Source organism: Podarcis filfolensis (genome assembly GCF_964270895.1).
Source record: "Podarcis filfolensis genome assembly, chromosome: 2".
Taxonomy (NCBI): domain Eukaryota; kingdom Metazoa; phylum Chordata; class Lepidosauria; order Squamata; family Lacertidae; genus Podarcis; species Podarcis filfolensis.
The window spans coordinates 20,855,225-20,877,967 of NC_139605.1; the positions used below are offsets into that span (position 1 = coordinate 20,855,225).

At 45.7% G+C, this 22,743-nt stretch overlaps 1 protein-coding gene across 1 annotated transcript; it reads left to right on the plus strand.

Annotated features, from left to right (window-relative positions):
- The first annotated feature begins 1,141 nt into the window (after window positions 1–1,141).
- SLC25A20 (solute carrier family 25 member 20) lies at window positions 1,142–22,506 on the plus strand. Its single transcript, XM_083602347.1, has 9 exons — window positions 1,142–1,430; window positions 6,748–6,840; window positions 10,682–10,809; window positions 13,929–14,019; window positions 16,987–17,104; window positions 17,750–17,822; window positions 18,780–18,889; window positions 20,417–20,541; window positions 20,639–22,506. Exons 1-9 carry the CDS (start codon window positions 1,314–1,316, stop codon window positions 20,699–20,701), a joined length of 918 nt encoding a protein of 305 aa, XP_083458473.1. The 5' UTR covers window positions 1,142–1,313; the 3' UTR covers window positions 20,702–22,506.
- Window positions 22,507–22,743: the final 237 nt, after the last annotated feature.

A 22,743-nucleotide genomic window follows, 5' to 3' on the forward strand; every position in this document is an offset into this window, starting at 1 on the left:
AACATTATTCTTGTTTATAAAACCCAATAAAAATAAATACATGATCTTTTACACATCCTTTCAAACCTACGCATTCGGAGAGGACCCCAAACTTGGAGGGGGGGGGGGAGAGAGAGAAGACCTGAATACAGGACAAACTCTATCAATACAGAACGTAGCATTTTACATTGAAATGCTGGACAATCCTGTATTGCACAGGGCAGCTGGCAATTGGAAGGTGGGATACATAAAGGTAGTAATAATAATAATAATAATAATAATAATAATAATAATTTCTTATTTCTACCCCGCCCATCTGGCTGGGTTTCCCAGCCACTCTGGGCGGCTTCCAACAAAAAATTTAAAATACATTAAAGCATCAGTCATAAAAAACTTCCCTAAACAGGGCTGTGGTAGTAGTAGTAAAGGTAAACAGACCCCTAACCGTTAGGTGCAGTTGCGGACGACTCTGGGGTTGCAGCACTCATCTCGCTTTACTGGCCAAGGGAGCTGACATTTGTCCACAGACAGTTTTTCCGGGTCATGTGGCCAGCATGACTAAGCCGCTTCTGGAGAACCAGAGCAGCGCATGGAAACGCCATTTATCTTCCCGCCAGAGCGGTACCTATTTATCTACTTGCACTTTGACGTGCTTTCGAACTGCTAGGTTGGCAGGAGCAGGGACCGAGTAACGGGAGCTCACCCCGTAGTGGGGATTCGAACCGTCAACCTTCTGATCGGCAAGTCCTAGGCTCTGTGGTTTAACTCACAGCGCCACCCGCGTCCCGTATACAGTGGTACCTCGGGTTAAGTACTTAATTCGTTCCGGAGGTCCGTACTTAACCTGAAACTGTTCTTAACCTGAAGCACCACTTTAGCTAATGGGGCGTCCTGCTGCTGCCGCGCCGCCGGAGCACGATTTCTGTTCTCATCCTGAAGCAAAGTTCTTAACCTGAAGCACTATTTCTGGGTTAGCGGAGTCTGTAACCTGAAGCGTATGTAACCCGAGGTACCACTGTAGTAGTAATCCTACTGAACTCTATGGCAGTTCTACAAAATACAGGATCGTTCAAAACAACGCCAGTAAGTTGGGAAGGGGGCGGGGAGTGCGCCTACTCTACATTTGCTATCTCTACGTTCAACTTGCTGCTGCTGCTGTTGGCGACGGAAGCCGGAAGAGTTGCGGCCTCTCTAGGCGCGCCGGAGGCTTCTCTCTGTGCTCTGAGTCCGGACGGGCTGCGGGAGGGAAAAGGAGGGTAAAGGTCGCTCGGAGTAGTTAAGCAAGAGGCAGGGCAGGACGGGGCAGGACAGGCGACCTCGCCTCCGGAGCAGCCATGGCGGAGAAGAAGGGGCCCTCCCAGGCGCCTATCAGCCCCCTGAAGAACTTCTTCGCAGGCGGCTTCGGGGGCGTCTGCTTGGTCTTCGTGGGACACCCACTGGACACCATCAAGGTGAGGAGCGGGGCGAAGGAGAGGGACCTGGGGACTACAAGCCCCAGGGCGCACCGCGCGGGTGGAGGCTCGCGAGGGAGGGGAAATCCCGCTGTCTTTGAACTACAACTCCCATCATCCCTTTTCGCTGGCCGTCCTGGCTGGGAATGATGGGAGTTGTAGTCCATAGAAAAACAACGTCTAGGGATGCAAGTTTGAGAAAGGCTCGGATAGACTGGACCCCCGGTATTGCACCCCCACCCCAAGGATGAATGGCATTTCGAATGGCGCGGGCTCAAAAGAACTCCAGCCCCCGTCGTGCATCGCGCGAAGCAGAAGGGGGGAAGACTTGGAAGCAACTCCCAGCATGCACCGCGGACACGGTGCATTAAAGGAGATTAAAGGAATTTCGAACTTCGCTGTTTTTCCCCAAGCGCCCTGCACTGATGCTACAGGGAGTTCTTAGGGGAGTGTCGGAAGTTGCAATGCGGTGGCTTTCGGGCTCGCCTCCTCCAAATGCAAAATTTATTTTTTAAATGTATGACTACTTTTTATACCACCAATCAGTTCCTCTAAGCGGCTTACAAAACTCGTGCATTCAGTAACTAAAATACAAAAGTACCTAAATAAAAAGTTGTGAAAGCAACATGGACAGTATGAGCTGCTGCTGCTGCTGACGTTTCCTAAAGTTAAAGTGTTAGAAGAGTAATGGAGCATTGCTGGTGTTTGGAACTGCAGTGGAAGTGTTTGTGTTGCTGTGCCCTTTGCAAGGGGGAGGGAAGATGCGTCTTGGCCTCTGCTAGGAGTGCCAACTTAATTGCACGCAGGTAGGGCCTTGTCTACATGCCAGTTGTAATTTTGCAAGCTGGTTATTTGTTATAGGGCGGGTGGCAACGTTGTGAAAGCCTGAGTCATAAAAAGCGATAAAAATGGCAACCAGTCAGTGGTAAGATCTCTGGTCCATATTCATAGTTAATTTTCTTCCTCCCTCATTTAGGCTGCAGTTTTCCCCCCAATGACCTGGGAGTAAGTTCCAATGAATTCATAGGCCCTTACTTCCCAGCGGATACAGCATGAGTTTTTATTGTGTGTTTTGTATTCTCATTTTGTATTTGTATGTTGTAATATTTGGATAAAGAGCGGTATACAGATTCAATAGATAATAATAATAATAATATTGCTGAACACTGCCACTCTGAACTGGCAACAGCAACACCAGAAGTTATGTGGTTGGGTTATACAGACTGATCATGAAAACTTTGCTATCTATCTATACACACACACACACTGTATCTGCTTCGTGTGTGGTTCTGTTTCTGTTCACATGGTTATGTGTAACTTTATGGCTGATCAATACAAATTAGTAAAAAATATCCAATGGGTCAACATAGCATTGCACTAGAGGTCTCTTAACCATGTAGCCTGGGTGCTTGGGGCATATGGTGAAATTGCTTTGGGTCACAGAATATTTCCGCTTGGTTCTCCTACTTATTTTCCAAATCATGGAAGTAGAACAAGATATACCTATTCTCTGAAATGTGGTTATGGGTTATACTGTGGCCTGCCTTGGGAGGAGAAGCATTAGGGAGGCCAATCTTGATAAAGATATTTTTTTGCCAGTCATTTTGCAAGCCCTTGGGATTTCTACACTAGAGGAGAATTTGGTATAGGGTACTGAATGCAGCATCTTCTAAGAATTTTAGTTCGCTTTTCTTTTCTTTTTTAAAGCAACCTTCTAACCCTTACAGCTGTGAAAATAGGTTTTGAAAGTATATGGGTAATGCTTGGTAAGATCACAGAAACTGGGAGAGGGCAGCTGAAGACTAATATAATGGGTGTGCAGGATTAAACCTGGAAATAAAGGTAAAGGGACCCCTGACCATTAGGTCCAGTCGTGGCCGACTCTTGGGTTGCGGCGCTCATCTCGCTTTATTGGCCGAGGGAGCCGGCGTACAGCTTCCAGGTCATGTGGCCAGCATGACTAAGCCGCTTCTGGCAAACCAGAGCAGTGCACGGAAACGCGGTTTACCTTCCCGCCGGAGTGGTACCTATTTATCTACTTGCACTTTGACGTGCTTTCGAACTGCTAGGTTGGCAGGAGCAGGGACCGAGCAACGGGAGCTCACCCCGTCTCGGGGATTCAAACCGCCAACCTTCTGATCGGCAAGTCCTAGGCTCTGTGGTTTAACCCACAGCGCCACCTGCATCCCACAAACCTGGAGATACCCAGGTTTAAATCCCCATTCAGCCATACAACCTTGCCTAATTGTTGTGAAGATACAATGGATGGGGCAGGGAAGAGCTGCACATACAGCCTTGAGGTCTCTAGAGGAGATAAATGTATGAGTGGTTAATAAGTAGGATTTTCAGGCTTTGCTCTCCATAGCTTCCCGGCGTCCTTCCCCATGACCTGTGTGTACAAAGCAAATGTGTGCAAATGGGTTTTTCCAGCTTTTTTTTTAGTCCAGATTTGTGCTAACAGCAGAATATTTCTGCTTGCATTGTCACTGTGCCTTCTCATCTATCAGTTTATAATGTTCTGTCTCTCCTCCTCGCAGGTTTGTAACATAGATGAAACCTATTTAATCCTGTTTTTTATAGTCCCGTTTCCAATGTATCTTATGTCTTAATCGGATGAGTTGGAAGTTCTTGATCCTTGTGAAACCAAGGACAATGGACTTTGCCTTTGTATGTGCCCTCCTGCTAATCATTAGACCAGGAGATTCTAGCATACTGTTTTAAACAGGGCAGATATCAAAAGGAGTGTGGAGGACTTGCCCTTTGTATGCTGGCTTGGTCACACACAGAATTGAGACGAATGTGATCAGTGGAGGAGTTCTTGTACCCCAGAACTTCCACAAACTGAACTGATACACTTCCCTAGCCCAGGCAAAATCAATAGTTTTAATACGAAGGAAGCTTCATTATACTGAATCAGACCATTGGTAGTAGGTTTCCAGGGTTTCTGGCACGAGTTTTTCTCTTTTTTTTCAAATAAACGAATAAATTTTTGTACGTATAAAACATAACGATTTTAAACTTTAAAATACCGAGTTCTTTCGAACCCTTTGACCACCTTCCCTCTGGCACTTTTCTGGCACAAGTTAATCTCCAGCCCTACCCAGAGATGCCGAGGATTAAACATGGGGCCTTTTGCAATCAAAGCATTGAGCTGCAAGTCCTTTTGCTGAGAGCAGTGATCAATAGTAGCACTGGAATTTGCCCGACATAACCTCGTCAGGTGGGTGGCGGATGAGTCTCAGGAACCCCAGTGCGGTTGGCCAGTGAAAGTGTAAAACCTCAGCTCTTGTTTTCTCAAGCAGTTTTTCTCTGGGGGGTTTCATTTATTATAATAATAATAATAATAATAATAATAATAATAATAATAATAATAATAATAATTTATTTGTACCCCGCCCATCTGGCTGGGTTTCCCCAGCCACTCTGGGTGGCTTCCACAGAGACCAAAAATACACTAAAATGTCACACATTAAAAACTTCCCTGAACAGGGCTGCCTTAAGATGTCTTCTGGATGTCAGGTAGTTGTTTATTGCTTTGACATCTGATGGGAGGGCGTTCCACAGGGCAGGTGCCACTACCGAGAAGGCCCTCTGCCTGGTTCCCTGTAGCTTTGCTTCTCGCAATGAGGGAACCGCCAGAAGGCCCTCGGCGCTGGACCTCAGTGTCCGGGCAGAACAATGGGGGTGGAGACGCTCCTTCAACAGACGGGTCAAATATTGTCAAAAGTACAGTCATCCCTCATATTACGGCCGCTTCAGGTTATGTGTTTTCGGATTGCAGACCACGGGAAACCCAGAAGTACTAGAACGGGTTACTTCTGGGTTTTGCCGCATGCGCAGAAGCGCCAAATTGTGCCTGTGCAGACATGGCACTTGAAGATGCGAACGTTGTGGGTTGCGGCTCCGCCCGAGGTTCCACTGTAGTCGGGCATTTTAATGAGCTAATTTCTTACAGTGGTAGCAAGGAACAGAAAGCATTGTGGGGATTCCAAAAACCAAGTTAAGGCAACCTGGACAAGGATGTCAAGCTTGCCCATGACAACCTGAGGAAACTCAGCCAGATGGGCAGCGTATAAATAATAAAATTATTATTATCAGTGCTTTTTTTTCTTAAAAAATGTTTAGGGGTACTCTCATTTTCCTACTCATATTGAAATACCGCCCCTCAATGAGGCCAAACTTAGATTCACAAAATGTTTAGGGGTATGTGTACTCCCAGAAAAAAGCACTGATGATAATGATGAAGATGATTAACTTTGCTAGGGTCCTCAGCACTAACCCACATCAGGTCAGGCTGGGAGACTCTGAACCTGCAGTGATTGTTGGTAAAGGTAAAGGGGACCCCTGACCATTAGGTCCAGTCGTGGCCGACTCTGGGGTTTGCGGCGCTCTTCTCGCTTTATTGGTCAAGGGAGCCAGCGTACAGCTTCCGGGTCATGTGGCCAGCATGACTAAGCCGCTTTTGGCGAATCAGAGCAGCGCACGGAAACACCGTTTACCTTCCCGCTGGAGCGGTACCTATTTATCTACTTGCTCTTTGACGTGCTTTCGAACTGCTAGGTTGGCAGGAGCTGGGACCGAACAACGGGAGCTCACCCCGTAGCGGGGATTCGAACGGCCGACCTTCTGATTGGCAAGTCCTAGGCTCTGTGGTTTAACCCACAGCGCCATCTGCGTCCCAGAGTGATTGTTGGCACATCATTGGAAATCCTAATCTGCCCTGATTACCCAGCATCAGGTATTCAAAGCTGGCGCTCATCTTGACAGGAAACTGAGCGAGACAGATGGGAGTCCTAGAGAGGACTAGGTTCTCACTGACCATTGAGCCTGTTTTGGTATTGAACTGACTGCCCAAGTGAGCACAGCTGAGAGAGATCATCTCCTCCCAGCTCATCACCTTAGGTCTCAGTAATACAGAGCATGTTAGCCGCCTCATCCAGAAATAAATCTACATGAATCCTTAATCTCCCAGGTCTGAGTTTCGGGAGATCCTGCCCTTAGGCTCTGGCCCAACCTTGACAGAGGAAGGCTGTCTCTTTGGCTTATTTTGTACGTTATCTCTGCAGCTCTTATTCAGCCTGCCACCCCTCATTCCCATTACACAGCACTCTGTTTCATCAGATAAGGGATGGATTTGAAGATGGAAAACATGAGGGGCATGTGATGGGTTAGGAGAAAGGTGCCTGAGGGAACCAGAGCTATGGGTGGGTGGCTAGCCGTCTCTATTAGAAACCAATTTCCTAATAAAAAGGGCCCAGTAATAAGAGAGAATGTTTGCATTAATTTCATTCCCTCCCCCCTTCAACTTGTTTTGCAGGTCAGGCTACAGACTCAACCGAAACCTTTGCCTGGGCAGCCTGCACTCTACTCTGGGACCTTTGACTGCTTCAGAAAGACTCTCGTCGCCGAGGTATTGTGTCAGTTCAGTTGTGATGCCTGTCAGAAACATCACTTGCTTCTCCAAATCAAATTGTGTCAGAATGATGTCTTGCTGAAGATGGAGAGCTTCTTGGGTTATCAGACCAAATGACTCATGCTCAAGTGACTCAGCGGGAAATTATTTTTGACAGGAGAACTAGTTAGCTATACTGTAAAGGTAAAAGGTAATTGTCCAACTCGTAAGCACATATAATTGTGAAGATGTGACACCTTACATTTCGGGGCTGTTTGCGCTTCATGATAAGGTTTATTGTGTTGTGCCCAACCCATAGTGACCCTTAGGCTCCTCCCTGCTCCTCTTGTCTTCGGTGACTGGAACAAAGATTTTGCTTTTGGTAAAACACAACTTCCCCTTTTTGTCCAAACCGGGGATCATGGATTATGCTAACTCTGGTTTGATTAAACCAACCAGCTTCATAACCTATGGATTTGGCTTGTTTTGAAACAGTCGTGTCCATCTACAATCCCAGGTTCGGCTGGAATGGGAAGTAATGGCTTCCTAAAAGTGAAATTAAATGCTTCTGAATGAATCATAGAATCATAGAATCATAGAATCATAGAATCATAGAGTTGGAAGAGACCTCAAGGGCCATCGAGTCCAACCCCCTGCCAAGCAGGAAACACCATCAGAGCACTCCTGACATATGGTTGTCAAGCCTCTGCTTAAAGACCTCCAAAGAAGGAGACTCCACCACACTCCTTGGCAGCAAATTCCACTGTCGAACAGCTCTTACTGTAAGGAAGTTCTTCCTAATGTTTAGGTGGAATCTTCTTTCTTGTAGTTTGGATCCATTGCTCCGTGTCCGCTTCTCTGGAGCAGCAGAAAACAACCTTTCTCCCTCCTCTATGTGACATCCTTTTATATATTTGAACATGGCTATCATATCACCCCTTAACCTCCTCTTCTCCAGGCTAAACATGCCCAGCTCCCTTAGCCGTTCCTCATAAGGCATCGTTTCCAGGCCTTTGACCATTTTGGTTGCCCTCCTCTGGACACGTTCCAGTTTGTCAGTGTCCTTCTTGAACTGTGGTGCCCAGAACTGGACACAGTACTCCAGGTGAGGTCTGACCAGAGCAGAATACAGTGGCACTATTACTTCCCTTGATCTAGATGCTATACTCCTATTGATGCAGCCCAGAATTGCATTGGCTTTTTTAGCTGCCGCGTCACACTGTTGGCTCATGTCAAGTTTGTGGTCAACCAAGACTCCTAGATCCTTTTCACATGTACTGCTCTCAAGCCAGGTGTCACCCATCTTGTATTTGTGCCTCTCATTTTTTTTGCCCAGGTGCAATACTTTACATTTCTCCCTGTTAAAATTCATCTTGTTTGTTTTGGCCCAGTTCTCTAATCTGTCAAGGTCGTTTTGAAGTGTGATCCTGTCCTCTGGGGTGTTAGCCACCCCTCCCAGTTTGGTGTCATCTGCAAATTTGATCAGGATGCCCTTGAGTCCATCATCCAAGTCGTTGATAAAGATGTTGAATAAGACCGGGCCCAAGACAGAACCCTGTGGCACCCCACTAGTCACTCTTCTCCAGGATGAAGAGGAACCATTGATGAGCACCCTTTGGGTTCGGTCAGTCAGCCAGTTACAAATCCACTGAGTGGTAGCATAGTCAAGACCGCATTTTACCAGCTTCTTTACAAGAATATCATGGGGCACCTTGTCAAATGCCTTGCTGAAATCAAGGTAGGCTACATCCACTGCGTTCCCTTCATCTACCAGGCTTGTAATTCTGTCAAAAAACGAGATCAGGTTCGTCTGACATGACTTATTTTTCAGAAATCCATGCTGACTATTGGTGATCACAGCATTCCTTTCTAGGTGCTCACAGACTGTTTGCTTAATGATCTGCTCCAGAATCTTCCCTGGTATTGATGTCAGACTGACTGGGCGGTAATTATTTGGGTCCTCTCTTTTCCCCTTTTTGAAAATAGGGACAACATTTGCCCTCCTCCAGTCTGCCGGGACTTCGCCTGTTCTCCAGGAATTCTCAAAGATGACTGCCAGTGGTTCTGAAATCACATCTGCCAGTTCTTTTAATACTCTTGGATGCAGTTCATCTGGCCCTGGAGACTTGAATACATCTAGACTAGCCAAGTATTCTTGTACTATCTCCTTAGTTATTCTGGGCTGTGTTTCCTCTGCTGAATCATTTGCTCCAAATTCTTCAGGTCGGGCATTGTTTTCTTTATCGGAGAAGACTGAGGCAAAGAAGGCATTGAGGAGTTCAGCCCTTTCTGTGTCCCCTGTTTGCATTTCACCATCTTCTCCTCTGAGTGACCCCACTGTTTCTTTGTTCTTCCTTTTGCTACGAACATACCCATAAAAGCCTTTTTTGTTGCTTTTAACCTCTCTAGCAAGCCTGAGTTCATTCTGTGCTTTAGCTTTTCTGACTTTGTGTCTACACGTGCTGGCTATTTGTTTGAATTCCTCTTTGGTGGTTTCCCCCCTTTTCCATTTTTTGTACACATCCTTTTTTAATCTTAACTCAGTTAAAAGTTCTTTAGATAGCCACCCTGGCTTCTTTAGGCACCTTCCATGTTTCCGTCTCATTGGTATTGCCTGAAGTTGTGCTTTTACTATCTCCCTCTTAACAAACTCCCAGCCATCATGAACTCCCTTTCCTTTTAGTATTACTGTCCATGGGATCTCACCCAGCACTTCCCTAAGTTTTATGAAGTCGGCTTTCTTAAAGTCGAGAAATTGTGTCCTAGTATGCTTGGCTGCTCCTTTCCGCTGTATAGTAAACTTCAGAAGAGCATGATCACTCGCGCCTAATGATCCTTCCACTTCTACCCCACTAACCAGGTCATCAACATTGGTTAGGACCAGATCTAAAATGGCTGTTCCTCTTGTTGCTTCTCCCACTTTCTGGACAATGAAGTTGTCTGCAAGGCCAGTGAGGAATCTGTTTGACCTTATGCTCTTGGCTGAATGCTTCTTTCCAGCAACACAGAAGGTGGAAGGAGGAGTGCAGAAATCTAAAGCTCACTGCAGCTGGTGCACATCATGATTTGATGTGTGAATATGGCTGCTACATTCAACACATGTACAATCTGTGTACACATAATTGTTATTCTGTAGCCATGTGTGGTTATTTATGTGTAATTTATACTAGTGCTTTTAGGGGCTTTCTGGATGATACCCCATGATCCTTTTGCCATCCCTTTACCTTGAAGAAAGTAGGGAAGAATATTGTAACCCTTCCATTACTGGTTTGTTATTAATTATAGTTCTGAAATCTATAGCTCCGTGCTCTACTTCCTCCTCTTCCCTCTTCCAATTTCTGCAGCAAATTTCCCCTTCTTTTCCCCGTCCTCTTTAACAGTGGTTGAATGTTACATCTGCAACACCTCTAGCCATGGTTAATGCCAACTAGATTCCCTCTTAATCTGTTTCAAATCCTTGTTAAGATGGGAATGCCAAGTTCTGGTTAAGACTGGGAATGGGAGAAGTTGTTTCTGCCAAACCTTGTTCTTAGGTCACCATTGTGATTTGTTTGAGTGAAAGGAACCACCACCCCTGGCTCAGATATAGGGCGGTTTGTTCAGCCCAGGACAAAGCGGATGTAATCGGCTCATGCATGATAAACCATGGTTTATGTCTCACCATGATGTGTGGACAGAGCCTCTGACGCATTTCTTAAGAAAGTATGGCTGCAGATAAATTCGGTGTCCCTTCTTCCTCACAATAACCCAGCAGCTACTTGTGCTGTCTTGAATAGGGTCTGCCGCTGATAATCCGATGGCGAAATAGCATCCCCTGTGAAGCGCTGCAGAAAAGCTAAAGTAATCCACTGTCTTGCAGGGAGTCCGTGGTTTGTACAAAGGGATGGCGGCTCCGATTGTTGGCGTGACCCCCATGTTTGCTGTGTGTTTCTTTGGATTTGGCTTGGGGAAAAAACTCCAGCAGAGAACACCCGATGACGTTCTGACGTGAGTGACTGCCGATAATCTAGCAACAGGCTGTCGAGGCATTCCAGGCTACTGTGACGTATAAAATTGCACATTCCGGCAATGCAGCCAAGAACCGTGTTATTTTTTCCCTCCCCGTTATAAATATACATAGGGGCTTTTTTTTTTGCGAAATGAATAAATCTGGCAAACTTTAAGGCTCCTGGAAGCGTGGGATTGATTGCACCGGCTGAAAACAGACACTGTGTGGGCTGCTGCTGCATAGTTTCCTTCCCAGGCAAAACTTGCATCTATTTAGGAAGGATTATATTTTAGATTAGTGTGGTGTGTGTTACATAATGGCAGGCTCGTAACACCTCCTCGTAATAGTGGGCCTGAGCACATAAACCCCATTTATATGCCGAGACGACTGTTTCACTGAGCCTACACTTGGTGATGTACATATCCCGACCTTCCCACGACGTGCACATCTTTCTGGTACGCCCTCAGTTCTCCAAATAGCTAAGTGCATCCGGATCATGCTGGATTCCCAGAATTTGTCTCATACCTCAGCTCTTTGCAGACTTACGTAAGAACAGCCCTGCTAAAGGCCCACCTGGTCCAGCACCTGTTTCCCACAGTGGTCTGTCAGATGACCATGGGAAACCCACAAGCAGGATGTGAGGGCAGTTGCCCTCCTCTATAGTTATTACCCAACGACTGGTCTTCTGACACAGGATTGTTTGACCCTGGAGGTAACATCATGGCTTGTAGCCATTGGTAAATGTTCTCCTCCATGAGTTTGTCCATTCCAGGGGTGGGGAAACTTTTGGGCCTGGTGGGCCAGATCTTTTATCTCTCCCTGCTTCCCATGGGGCAGTTTTGACAGCTGGGTGCAGCTGCCCACCTGTTAATCCTCTGGTGTCATGATGATATCAGGTGATGGATAGGCAGGAGGTTCTAGCCTTTTGGGGAGCCAGTGTGGTGTAGTGGTTAAGAGCGGTGGACTCATAATCTGGTGAACTGGGTTTGCTTCCCCGCTCCTCCACATGCAGCTGCTGGGTGACCTTGGGCTAGTCACACTTTGAAGTCTCTCAGCCTCACTCACTTCACAGAGTGTTTGTTGTGGGCGAGGGAGGAAAAGGAGATTGTTAGCCACTTGGAGACTCCTTAGGGTAGTGATAAAGCGGGATATCAAGTCCAAACTCCTCTTCTTCTTCATAGTGGACTCACAGGGGTGGGGGAAAGAGTTCTCCTTCAGAAGCACATTCCCTGCAGGACTGAACCTGCATGAGTTTGACCAAACTGCGGGAGGCAGTGGAAGACAGGAGTGCCTGGCGTGCTCTGGTCCATGGGGTCACGAAGAGTCGGACAAGGCTAAATGACTAAACAATAACAACAATAATAATTTATTTATTTATACCCTGCCCATCTGGGCTGCTCCCAACAGAATATTATTATTATTATTATTATTAATAATAATAATAATAATAATAAAGTGATAAAACATCAAACATTAAAAACATCCCTAAACAGGGCTGCCTTCAGATGTCTTCTAAAAGTAAGATAGTTGCTTGTTTCCTTGACATCTGATGGGAGGGCGTTCCACAGGGCGGGCGCCACTACTGAGAAGGCCCTCTGCTGGTATTCAGCTTATCAACAGTGGAGGGGGGGTCTTCCCCACCCTGTCTAATCTTTTCCTGAAACCACCTACATTGGCTTTTCTGACATTAGATGACCAAGTTTGCTGATGATACTAAATTCTTCAGAGACGTTAAAACAAAAAGAGATTCTGAAGAGCTCCACTTTGGTGTGCTTCATTTTGGCTGTTTTGAGGTTGGTTAAGGCAGTCCCCCCCCCATCACGCCAGTAAGCAGGAGTGGGGAACCTCAGATAGACCAAGGTCACATTGCATCCTGGTTAACATGGTGCATGAGGCCAGGGGCAAAGATCAACAGGTGTAAATTTTATTTCATTTTAAAGTTGTATTATTGGAGTTCAAGGGCACATTCCAGCAAGGTAAAAAACCTCAAGGAGGGTTTGAGGAAAAGAGAGCGAGGTACAGTGGTCCCTCGGGTTACAGTCGCTTCAGCTTACAGACACTGCAGGTTACAGACTCCACTAATCCAGAAATAGTACCTCAGGTTAAGAACTTTGCTTTGGGATGAGAACAGAAATTGCATGGCAGCAGCGGGAAGCCCCATTAGCTAAAGTGGTACCTCAGGTTAAGAACAGTTTCAGGTTAAGAACGGTCCTCCAGATCGAATTACGTTCTTAACCCAAGGTACCACTGTATGTGATCTTGAGAGAGATGTGACCATGATAGAGTCCCAAGGGCTGGACTGAGGCCTGCGTGAGGCCTGAGGCTCTCCCACCCCTGCGGTAAAGTTGGGGAATATGCAAATATTGCTCCAAATTTGTAGCTATCTATCTGAATCTGCTGCTACTATGGTTCTGTAATGACTGTTCATGCTGCCTTTATATTTTTAATTGGCTTTTGTTATTTTTAAAAATTGTTGTTAGCTGCTCTGAGGTTCTTTCTGAAGCACCTGGTGAGATGTAAATTGGGGGGGGGGGGAATAAAGACGACAAAATTATCATTTAATTGCATGATTACATTTTGCTCAGAACGTTGGTTTTCTTGGCACATAATTGGAATTTTTAACATTGACAGGGAACAGCCCTGATAATATGCACAGGTATTTTAAATAGTTGGCTGGCATTTTTAGTTCTTTTGTTCTGGAAATGGAAGGGGCTTTGAAAGAGCAGAGTCTAAAATGCTGCGTTGCTGAGCAGTTGTTGATTTAATACGGTGGCATGGGAAGGCCTAGTAAGGACTCAAGAACCCTACGGGTGGCTGACCAGTGGCCAAGCAGATGTCTCTGGGACGCACACAAGCAGGAGATGAGCACGATAGCCCTCTCCCACTTCTGACCCTCAGCAACTAATATTCAGAGGCATACTGACGCTGATCCGGGAGGTTAGATATAGCCATCATGACCAGTAGCCTGATAAATGAATTTATTAGCCTTTACCCCCAGGAACTGGTCTAATTCACTTCAAAAAAACATCCACATTGGGAGTCATCACTACATCTCTTCCTGACTCTGTGTTTAGGAAAATGCAAATCCCGTGATTAATGTCCTTTCATCCCTATGCAGATATCCCCAGCTTTTTGCTGCAGGCATGCTTTCTGGGGTGTTCACCACCGTAATCATGGCTCCGGGAGAGAGAATCAAGTGCCTTTTACAGGTAAGAGGGGCTTCAGGAAGCCACACAACCTTTCCAGGAAGCTTGTCTGGCCATTGCACCCTAGCAAAAGCTTTGCATCCTTATATTTCCTACTTATCACTGAGTGTCCTCCTCTAGCCTGCAGTCTGATGTTAGCAGGACACCATGTAACTATAAAGTTTTCTAAATGTTTTGGATGTCCCCCAGTCCACTTGGCTAATCATATGAGTGTGTGTGTGTGTGTGTGTGTGTGTGTGTGTGTGTGTAAAAAGACATATGTGCAGAAGTGTGTATAGATCATAGCTGTCAACTTACAGATTTGAAAATAAGGGACCAGCAGCCAAAATAAGGGACCTGCAGCCTCACCTGTTCCAGGCACTCCAGTCTTCCTGTCCTCCTGCAGTCTGGTCAAACTCATGCTGGGTAGCTTCGAGAACACTGTCCAACCAACTTTGTAACCAGAGGTTCAACTGAATAGAATCTGAATCTGAATCACATGCACCACAAGGCCTCCCCGGCCTGGCTTTGCACTGCAAAGTTTGCAGCAGCACATGCAACAAAATGGCGTCCAGCATTCAAAACCCCCCTCAGCTTGCATTAACTAGCCACACACAAGGCATGCAAGCTCCACCCCCCAGTCGTTCTTAGACTTCTTATTGGGTGAGCAACACAGTTGGAGCCTCCCTTCTCCCTGGCCGGCAGGGAGGGAGGGAGAGGAGCTGCTTCCTTTGAAATTTAAGGGACATCATTTAAGGGACATCCATCAATAAGGGACAGCAGCGGGACATGGCGTTGGAATAAGGGACTGTCCCTTCAAATAAGGGACACTTGACAGCTATGGTATAGATATGAATGAGAGAGGATGCTAAAATTGCCAGGAAACTATGCTCTGCCTCTAACTACTAACCGTTGGCACATCACAGTCCCACCAGCAATGTTTTCTTAATGATACAAGTGGAGTGCAGGAGCAGGAGGAGAGCAATGGGTGGAATAGAGGTCCAGTCATCTGGCCAGGGGCTTGTGCATCCTGCAGTAGCTTGCAGGAGGTTCCTAGCACATTTACGCTGAACTGGTTAGGACAGTCATAGAATCATAGAGTTGGAAGAGACCACAAGGGCCATCGAGTCCAACCCCCTGCCAAGCAGGAAACACCATCAGAGCACTCCTGACATATGGTTGTCAAGCCTCTGCTTAAAGACCTCCAAAGAAGGAGACTCCACCACACTCCTTGGCAGCAAATTCCACTGTCGAACAGCTCTTACTGTCAGGAAGTTCTTCCTAATGTTTAGGTGGAATCTTCTTTCTTGTAGTTTGGATCCATTGCTCCGTGTCCGCTTCTCTGGAGCAGCAGAAAACAACCTTTCTCCCTCCTCTATGTGACATCCTTTTATATATTTGAACATGGCTATCATATCACCCCTTAACCTCCTCTTCTCCAGGCTAAACATGCCCAGCTCCCTTAGCCGTTCCTCATAAGGCATCGTTTCCAGGCCTTTGACCATTTTGGTTGCCCTCCTCTGGACACGTTCCAGTTTGTCTGTGTCCTTCTTGAACTGTGGTGCCCAGAACTGGACACAGTACTCCAGGTGAGGTCTGACCAGAGCAGAATACAGTGGCACTATTACTTCCCTTGAGCTAGATGCTATACTCCTATTGATGCAGCCCAGAATTGCATTGGCTTTTTTAGCTGCCGCGTCACACTGTTGGCTCATGTCAAGTTTGTGGTCAACCAAGACTCCTAGATCCTTTTCACATGTACTGCTCTCAAGCCAGGTGTCACCCAGGTGTCACTGTTGGGAGAACAGTGTTCTCCCAATAGGGTTGATGGGCCTGTTACAATATTTGCAAGGGTCCTATACCCACTGCTGTCCTATTTGACACTGATATGTAATGCTCTCCTTGGTCCTCAGGCTTCAGCTTTGGCCTGTGGCCTTTCTTAAAGACGCAACCTGCCTCTGTGTCAGTGACAGCACTTTTTCAACCTTATTGCAGCCCCCTTCCCCCCTGCTGGAGTTCCTTGCGGTGAAATTCTCTTACATCTGAACTCTCTTCTTGGAGAGGCAACAGTCAAGGGCCTGCGGTGCACCCTGACACTTTCCTGGCTGTCAAGTAACTCTCTCCAGAGGACCTCTCCCTTCTGATGGGCCCTATCTTGTAGACCAGAATAGTCTCTTCCCCTTCCCCCAAGATCAGTTTCCCTGGATCAGGGAGGGAAATGGGGGTAGCTCACACCAGGCATATCTGCTCTTGGCTTCCCAAGAGCCTTGGACCTCCAGACCTTATTGAAAGCTCCCCATAGTAGCACGCCCGTTATTCAGCCTGTGGTTATCTGAACATACTGAATGTGCAGGTTTATTTCTCATTCCCCATATAAACAGCCTGCCTGTTTATTTCCAAGTATACATCCGTTTACAGCTTGTCTACCCCCCGAGGCGAAGTCACTAAATGTTGCATTTGATTACTGTTATGAATGATACACTTTATGGAAGTTTTTGCCGGCTCTTTTTGGACTAGGTAAGGAAATTAGATGTTAAAGAGCTGGAAGGGGAAGAAGGATACAGGCAGAGCAGCTGATAGTTTGTTCAATTTCAATTTGAGTGAATTTTTGAGCAGAATGTTCACACCAGGCTTGCAGAAGTGACTCATTAATTTGAGCAAGCTAAAACTAAGAGCGACCACAAGAAGTTTTGAAGTTGATTTTCATTCTGACTTTGTCTTATCCTTCTCGTTTGTATATTTTTATGCAATTGTGATGGCCTATGGAATAAATATATATGCAATAAATATTTACTGTATATCAAGTGGATTTCAATTTCCGCCACTTCGGTGCACAATCATCACTTGACATCCTGCGGCTCACATCTCACAGTTGACGTCTGAGGGAGGAATCAAATTTGCAGAGCTGCCTTTCGGGAGTTCTAGATTTAGGGGCATTTGTACAACCGTGTAGTTATAGCTGATGAGAAAACCATTCTTTAATTCCCTTAGATCCAGGCAGCCTCTGGTGAAATTAAATATGGAGGCCCTATGGACTGTGCCAAACAGCTTTATCGCGAGGCTGGCATTCGAGGTGTTTACAAAGGAACGGTGCTCACCCTCATGAGAGGTAATTGCTGGTCAAGTGCCCCTAAAGCCCTGTTTGTGGAATGTTGTAAATGTTATTTTTTTCTTAAAGTTTTGTTAAAATAACAATAAAAGTAGCTGGATTGTTAAAGGGGGAGAGGGGAGGTTGGCACCGAATGGCTCCTTTTGTAAATAATAATAATAATAATAATAATAATAATAATAATTAATAATAATAATAATAATTTATTATTTATACCCGCCCATCTGACTGAGTTTCCCCAGCCACTCTGGGCAGCTTCCAATCAAGTGTTAAAAACAATGCAGCATTAAATATTAAAAACTTCCCTGAAGTTTTCAGATGTCTTTTAAAAATAAGATAGCTGCTTATTTCCTTGACATCTAATAGGAGGGCGTTCCACAGGGCGGGCGCCACTACCGAGAAGGCCCTCTGTCTGGTTTATAATCTGATTTATAATCACAGATGATATTGTATTTCCATCCTCTCCCCACCCCTTCTCCCCAGCTCTGCCCCTGTCCCAATCAAGGAGTCAAGCCCACTTTGTTCTGCTTTGGGGCCTGGCGGAATGTTCTGTGCCATTTCCTTCATTGCAGAACGTTCCTTGCAAGTCAGGCCCCGGTTGCGCTTCTGGTTTCTCTAAGTCTGAATTTGCATTTGTTTTACCAGATGTTCCAGCCAGTGGGATGTACTTCATGACCTATGAGTGGCTTAAACATATTTTGACACCTGAAGGGCAGAGGTGAGTAAAACCCTATGTTTCCCACCAGTACATCTAAGAAATTCTTCCTGCTGCTGAGTAAGGATAATCTTGTGTGCTTAATTATCAAAAACACCAGTGGCAAGTGTTTCCAGGGAAATGCTCAAATACTTGGTTATGTGTTCTTTAGTTTTGTTGCATTTGTTTACAGGAAAGCCATTTTTTAAAAAAATGCACTACTACTAATAAGATTACATTTCTATCAAGGATTTGAAGTGATGAAAGCCCTTAACATGTTCTGTTACAGTAAACTTTACTGTAAAGTAAGCCTAAGTGGCTTCGTCGTCGTATGTGCCTTGTAGCATGACACAGGGGCAGAGTGCAGGAATCCACATAATAATTATGACAGAACGTCTTTCTCTGACCTGAGTTGTAGCAGGAAAGTTTCCCTTTTTTCAGCGCGCTGCAGGAACGCAACAAAAGCAGCTTGCTGGGTGGAGCAGAGCTGTGATACTACAGGGGGTGAGGGAGTGGGGAGCCTGGTGCGGTGCAGGTGCACCAACGGAAAAGTCCGAATTGGCCCTACTGGTGCTCTTGCACTGTGCCAACCTCCCCTCCGCCTGTCCCCTCTGCCTTGGTGTCTGTTGCGTTTCTGGTCCCAAGAAGTTGTGATCTTCATAAATAGGAACTGAAAAGAAAAGTCAGTCTTGTGGCACCCTGAAGTCTACGGTTTGCACTTTCATGGGTTACAGATATGAGAAATGTTGCCCTCGGAATGCAAAAATATAGAACAACCATCACCCTGTGAACAGTAGTGTCAAATAATGATAAAATGCAAAATAATAATAATAATATTCTGTGCCAGTGCACATAAAGCTTAAATTTATGCAGAATAAGCACCCTGTGACCGTTCACAACAGAAGTAATTGGTGATGGAGGACACTGAAGAATCTCTCTCTCTCTCTCTTTCTCTCTCCCTCTTTTTAATCTTCTCTGCAGTGTCCGTGACCTCAGTGTACCCAGGATTCTGTTTGCAGGTGGCATGGCAGGGATTTTTAACTGGGCTGTTGCGATCCCTCCAGATGTGTTGAAGTCTCGTTTCCAGACGGGTGAGTCAGCTTGGTCTCTAACCTAAAGATGGGCTCTTGGGAGATTGCTGTTTTTGTCTTCCATTACCTTTTGAAATGCATGATTCAAAGAGATCCAGTTCTTCCCCCTGTCAGAATTGTTTTTGGCAGGTGGCTGCCTGAGAATGAATCAGGGAAACCAAATTGGAACAATGACCGCTCAGTAAAATTGCGTGCATCTTGAGTGACTCATTGCTAATTTCACCTTAGAGTAATTAGAGAAAACATGGAGGTGTGGCTAACGCTACCCATGGCTCTCCCCACCTTGAGTTCCACTGTAGTTCCACAATATTTTTGGGAAGAGAATGCACATTGAAGGATTAGCTCTTTCAGGTTTCATTTACACATTGTCTTCTTCAGTGAGTTCCTCTGAGCATCGTTCCTGGGCAACAGCCCGTGCCACACACTCTGGTTTAATCCGGAGCTTGATGAGACATTTGCATCTTTCTTCACTGTGCAATGACTGCCCTTTCCCATTGTGGCCACTGGGTTGCTGGTGCGGCACAAATTCTCACTTTTCTCCCCTCCTCATTGTTGGCTTTGCAGCTGCAACTCTATTCACTATGGGAATTGGAACCAAAATGGGGTATGGTCCCATTTTGCAGCCTCCTTGAGGCTTTCTGTTAAGTTTTTTCCAGAGGAAACTTTTACGCTGGCTTTCTGGTGAGGCAAATAGCTGCTTGCCTGGTCAGCTGTGGTGAATATAATTGCCTGCAAACAAAGAGCAGGGATCCAAAGAGAGGGGAACCTGTGGCACTTTGGGGACTACAGGTCCCATCAGCCCCAGCCAGTGTGGTTTCTGGGAGTTGTAGTGCTGCATCATGCAAGTTTCCCCATCCCTGTCTGATAAAGGAAGTTGGTATTTTCAGGCCATTGGTATGCCTCTAATGATTTCTCATTAGATTGAGTTAGTCAGTGGGACAGGTGGGAAGTGGGCCAGAACGTTCCTGGACTCCTTTGTAAAGCTGGTTCAGCATCTTCACCACAGCCATGCCTTGCCTACTTAACAAGCCAATCAGATAAGTTCTGAAAGTTTTGCCTGCCTGAGCCTCTTCGCCACAGTGTGGCTTGTACAGTGGATCTGACAAGTTACTCAGCCTTGAGTGAGTGGCAAGTGGTTAATTTCAAGGCTGATTTCAAGGAACAGCTCCCTTTCTCCCCACCCCACAAGGCAGGGACATTGTCGCTCGCATCACGGTCTCTAAGTAGAGATGGGGAACCTGTAGATGTTGAGTTGTTGCTGGATTACAGCTTCCGTCATTCCTGGCCATGCTGGAGGAGCCAGGTTCCCTAACCCTCAACTCCATGCAGTACTTACCACTGCAGAAAATGTGCTCCCATAGCGGTAGTTATCATTTGAGGATGTGCAGAAAGGAGGGAGAGTGATTGCTGGGCAAACAGGGAGGAAGGTGGAGCACAAGGCTGCCTTAGCAGGCCAGGGCTTCTCAGTGACTGGGGCTCATGAGATGACTTAAACCATAACTTGCATGCTTTTACCTTTCTCAACAGCTCCTCCGGGCAAGTATCCCAATGGCTTCAGAGACGTTTTGCGGGAGCTGATTCGAGAGGAAGGAGTGGCGTCACTCTACAAGGGATTTACTGCTGTGATGATCAGGGCTTTCCCAGCCAACGCAGTAAGTGAACAGTGGGCTCATCGACAGATGGTAGATTTTTTTTAAAGCCCTGTTTCCATTTGGATCATTTCATTCTTTTCTGTATGTTTTCCTCCAGGCCTGCTTCCTTGGTTTTGAAGTCGCCATGAAGTTCCTTAACTGGCTCGCCCCAGGGCTGTGAAGACCGGAAGGACGTGTTCCTAAGAGAACCTGAGGACAAGAGGAAGGAGGCAATTGCATTAGAGAAGCAAAATGGAAGCAAAATAAGCTGTATAAATGACTTATTTTTTAATAACCGGTTTTTGCCTTACTCGCTACCTCTGGAGGAGGCTGTTGTTGCCATTCGGAATCTCGAGCCAATTCTCATCCCCGTTGGGAGTTTGAGATGCATACCTGCCTTCTGAACCCAAAGTTACCATAGGGGTAAAGCTGCTCGTAGAAAACCTTACTGCTATTAATAGGTGTCAAATTTCTTCTTATTCGCCTCTTTTGGAAATAAAGAAGGACTATTTTAATTTCCCATTTTTTAATCTTAGTAAAGAACTGCATGGGTGGTGGCGATAGTACCAGGTGGAGGGTGGGGTTGGAGATCTAGCCACTGTGCATTTAATTCTCAGGATAAACTTCACACTTAAGTGCATGCAAGCACGTAAGAAGATTGTTTAGCTTTGGTTTACAGACACTACACAGTCTGCCACTAAAGTTCCTGTGTAAGCAGCATGGAAATGAATGAGACTTGCACATGAACACAGATGTTACTTCAGCAGTCCCAGAAACTTCAGTGGCGCTTGTACATTACTCAGTCATGGCAGGTACTGGTTTTAAGTCTCTTGTTACCTTGAGGTGTATGACCCACACTGTGGCGCGGCATGCTGGTTTGAACTAGTTCACACGCTGAAAGCTCAAGAACTGGACGCAACAGATATAAAATTAACAGAGCTGCAGAATCTTGTATTAATGTCTAATAAACTCAAACTGATAAATTTCAGGTATAAGGGAGTAATCTCCAGGTTTCTTCAGAGATCCTGTCGCAGTTGGCTAGAAAGTGCGGTCAGCACAGAAACACAGGTGTTTCAAGCCCCCTTTCCCCCTAAAATACTCTTTCAATAGGTGCTTTCTGGTAACCGGTGATACTGGTTCACAAGTGCCAACCTCATGGTTATGTCTGAGGTGCCAAATGAGGAATTCTGGTACATATGGTACCTGTGCTTGTATTGTGGTGGTTTCAAAGTCAAGAGAGGTTTTAAAACTGGAAGTTGAAAGAACCTGAAATAGGACGACTTCAGAGTGACTGTTTCCACTGCCGTTTTTCCTCAGGAGGACTTTATTGCATGCCTGGTGTGTTTTAGCTGAAGCACATACCCCATGCTCAGGCAGTAAAGGCAGGACTATTGATCTGTAAAGTGTTTCAGTGGGATAAAATTATCCTGTTCAGGACTATACATTTGCTGAGTCTCAGCCAGAATTTGGTCTTGGTGGTTCTTGTTTACTTTCCGTTTTGGAGTTACTACACCATCTTCCTTTTCATAGACATCAGCCAGGCTATTTTAAAAATAGCCTCTGAAATCATGAGAGCCAGAGTCTTGTTCTAAGGGCTGAGATTCTTTTGGAATGCAAATCCTATACTAGCTTATCCAGGGAACCCCAAAAGGCTGCTCGTGTTCTCTTGGTGTATAGTTTTGTATCTGCTGCTGTCTGTGAGAATCTGTTGTTAAACACACAAATTGAACTTTAACTCTGCTGGGACTGAAGGTCTCCCTTAGGACAGTTGAGATCCTGCTTTAACTAAAAATTGGCTGTCTGGCTGTCAGTCGTTCTGCTCATTTCTCACTGTGTCTTGTATATTTGAGGCATTCCAAAGAGAAATCCTCTCTCTGGAATATACTCCTCTACCAAAGTAAGATAATTAAGCCTGCACAAGCTGCCTATGAGCTTTTGAAAAAGTAACTGCTCCCTTAAAAAAAATAAAGATCATGTGCATAGTTTTATGATGGTGGTTTCATCTCTTGTAAAACATTAATAAATTACTTCATGATGCCCATCGTTAACACATTAAGCTGGTCGTTTCCTTCCTATCTAAGACAAAGGATTGCTTTCCTTTGCAGTATATTACATCATTCAGTGCTTAGGTCATTTGGTTAAATATTAGTAATTCATTGTCCCCGGAACAGTACTTTTTGGGGAGTGGGGGCTTTAAGGGGCTAGTTTTCTCAGAACATTTGC

What these genes read in the sequence shown, in the direction of transcription:
- SLC25A20 (XM_083602347.1), top strand. Translation starts at nt 1,314, where the DNA reads ATGGCGGAGAAGAAGGGGCCCTCCCAGGCGCCTATCAGCCCCCTGAAG. An exon ending in GAATCAAGTGCCTTTTACAG is followed by an intron (nt 14,020 to 16,986) that starts GTAAGAGGGGCT and finishes TAATTCCCTTAG; the next exon opens with ATCCAGGCAGCCTCTGGTGA. An exon ending in TTGACACCTGAAGGGCAGAG is followed by an intron (nt 17,823 to 18,779) that starts GTGAGTAAAACC and finishes TCTTCTCTGCAG; the next exon opens with TGTCCGTGACCTCAGTGTAC.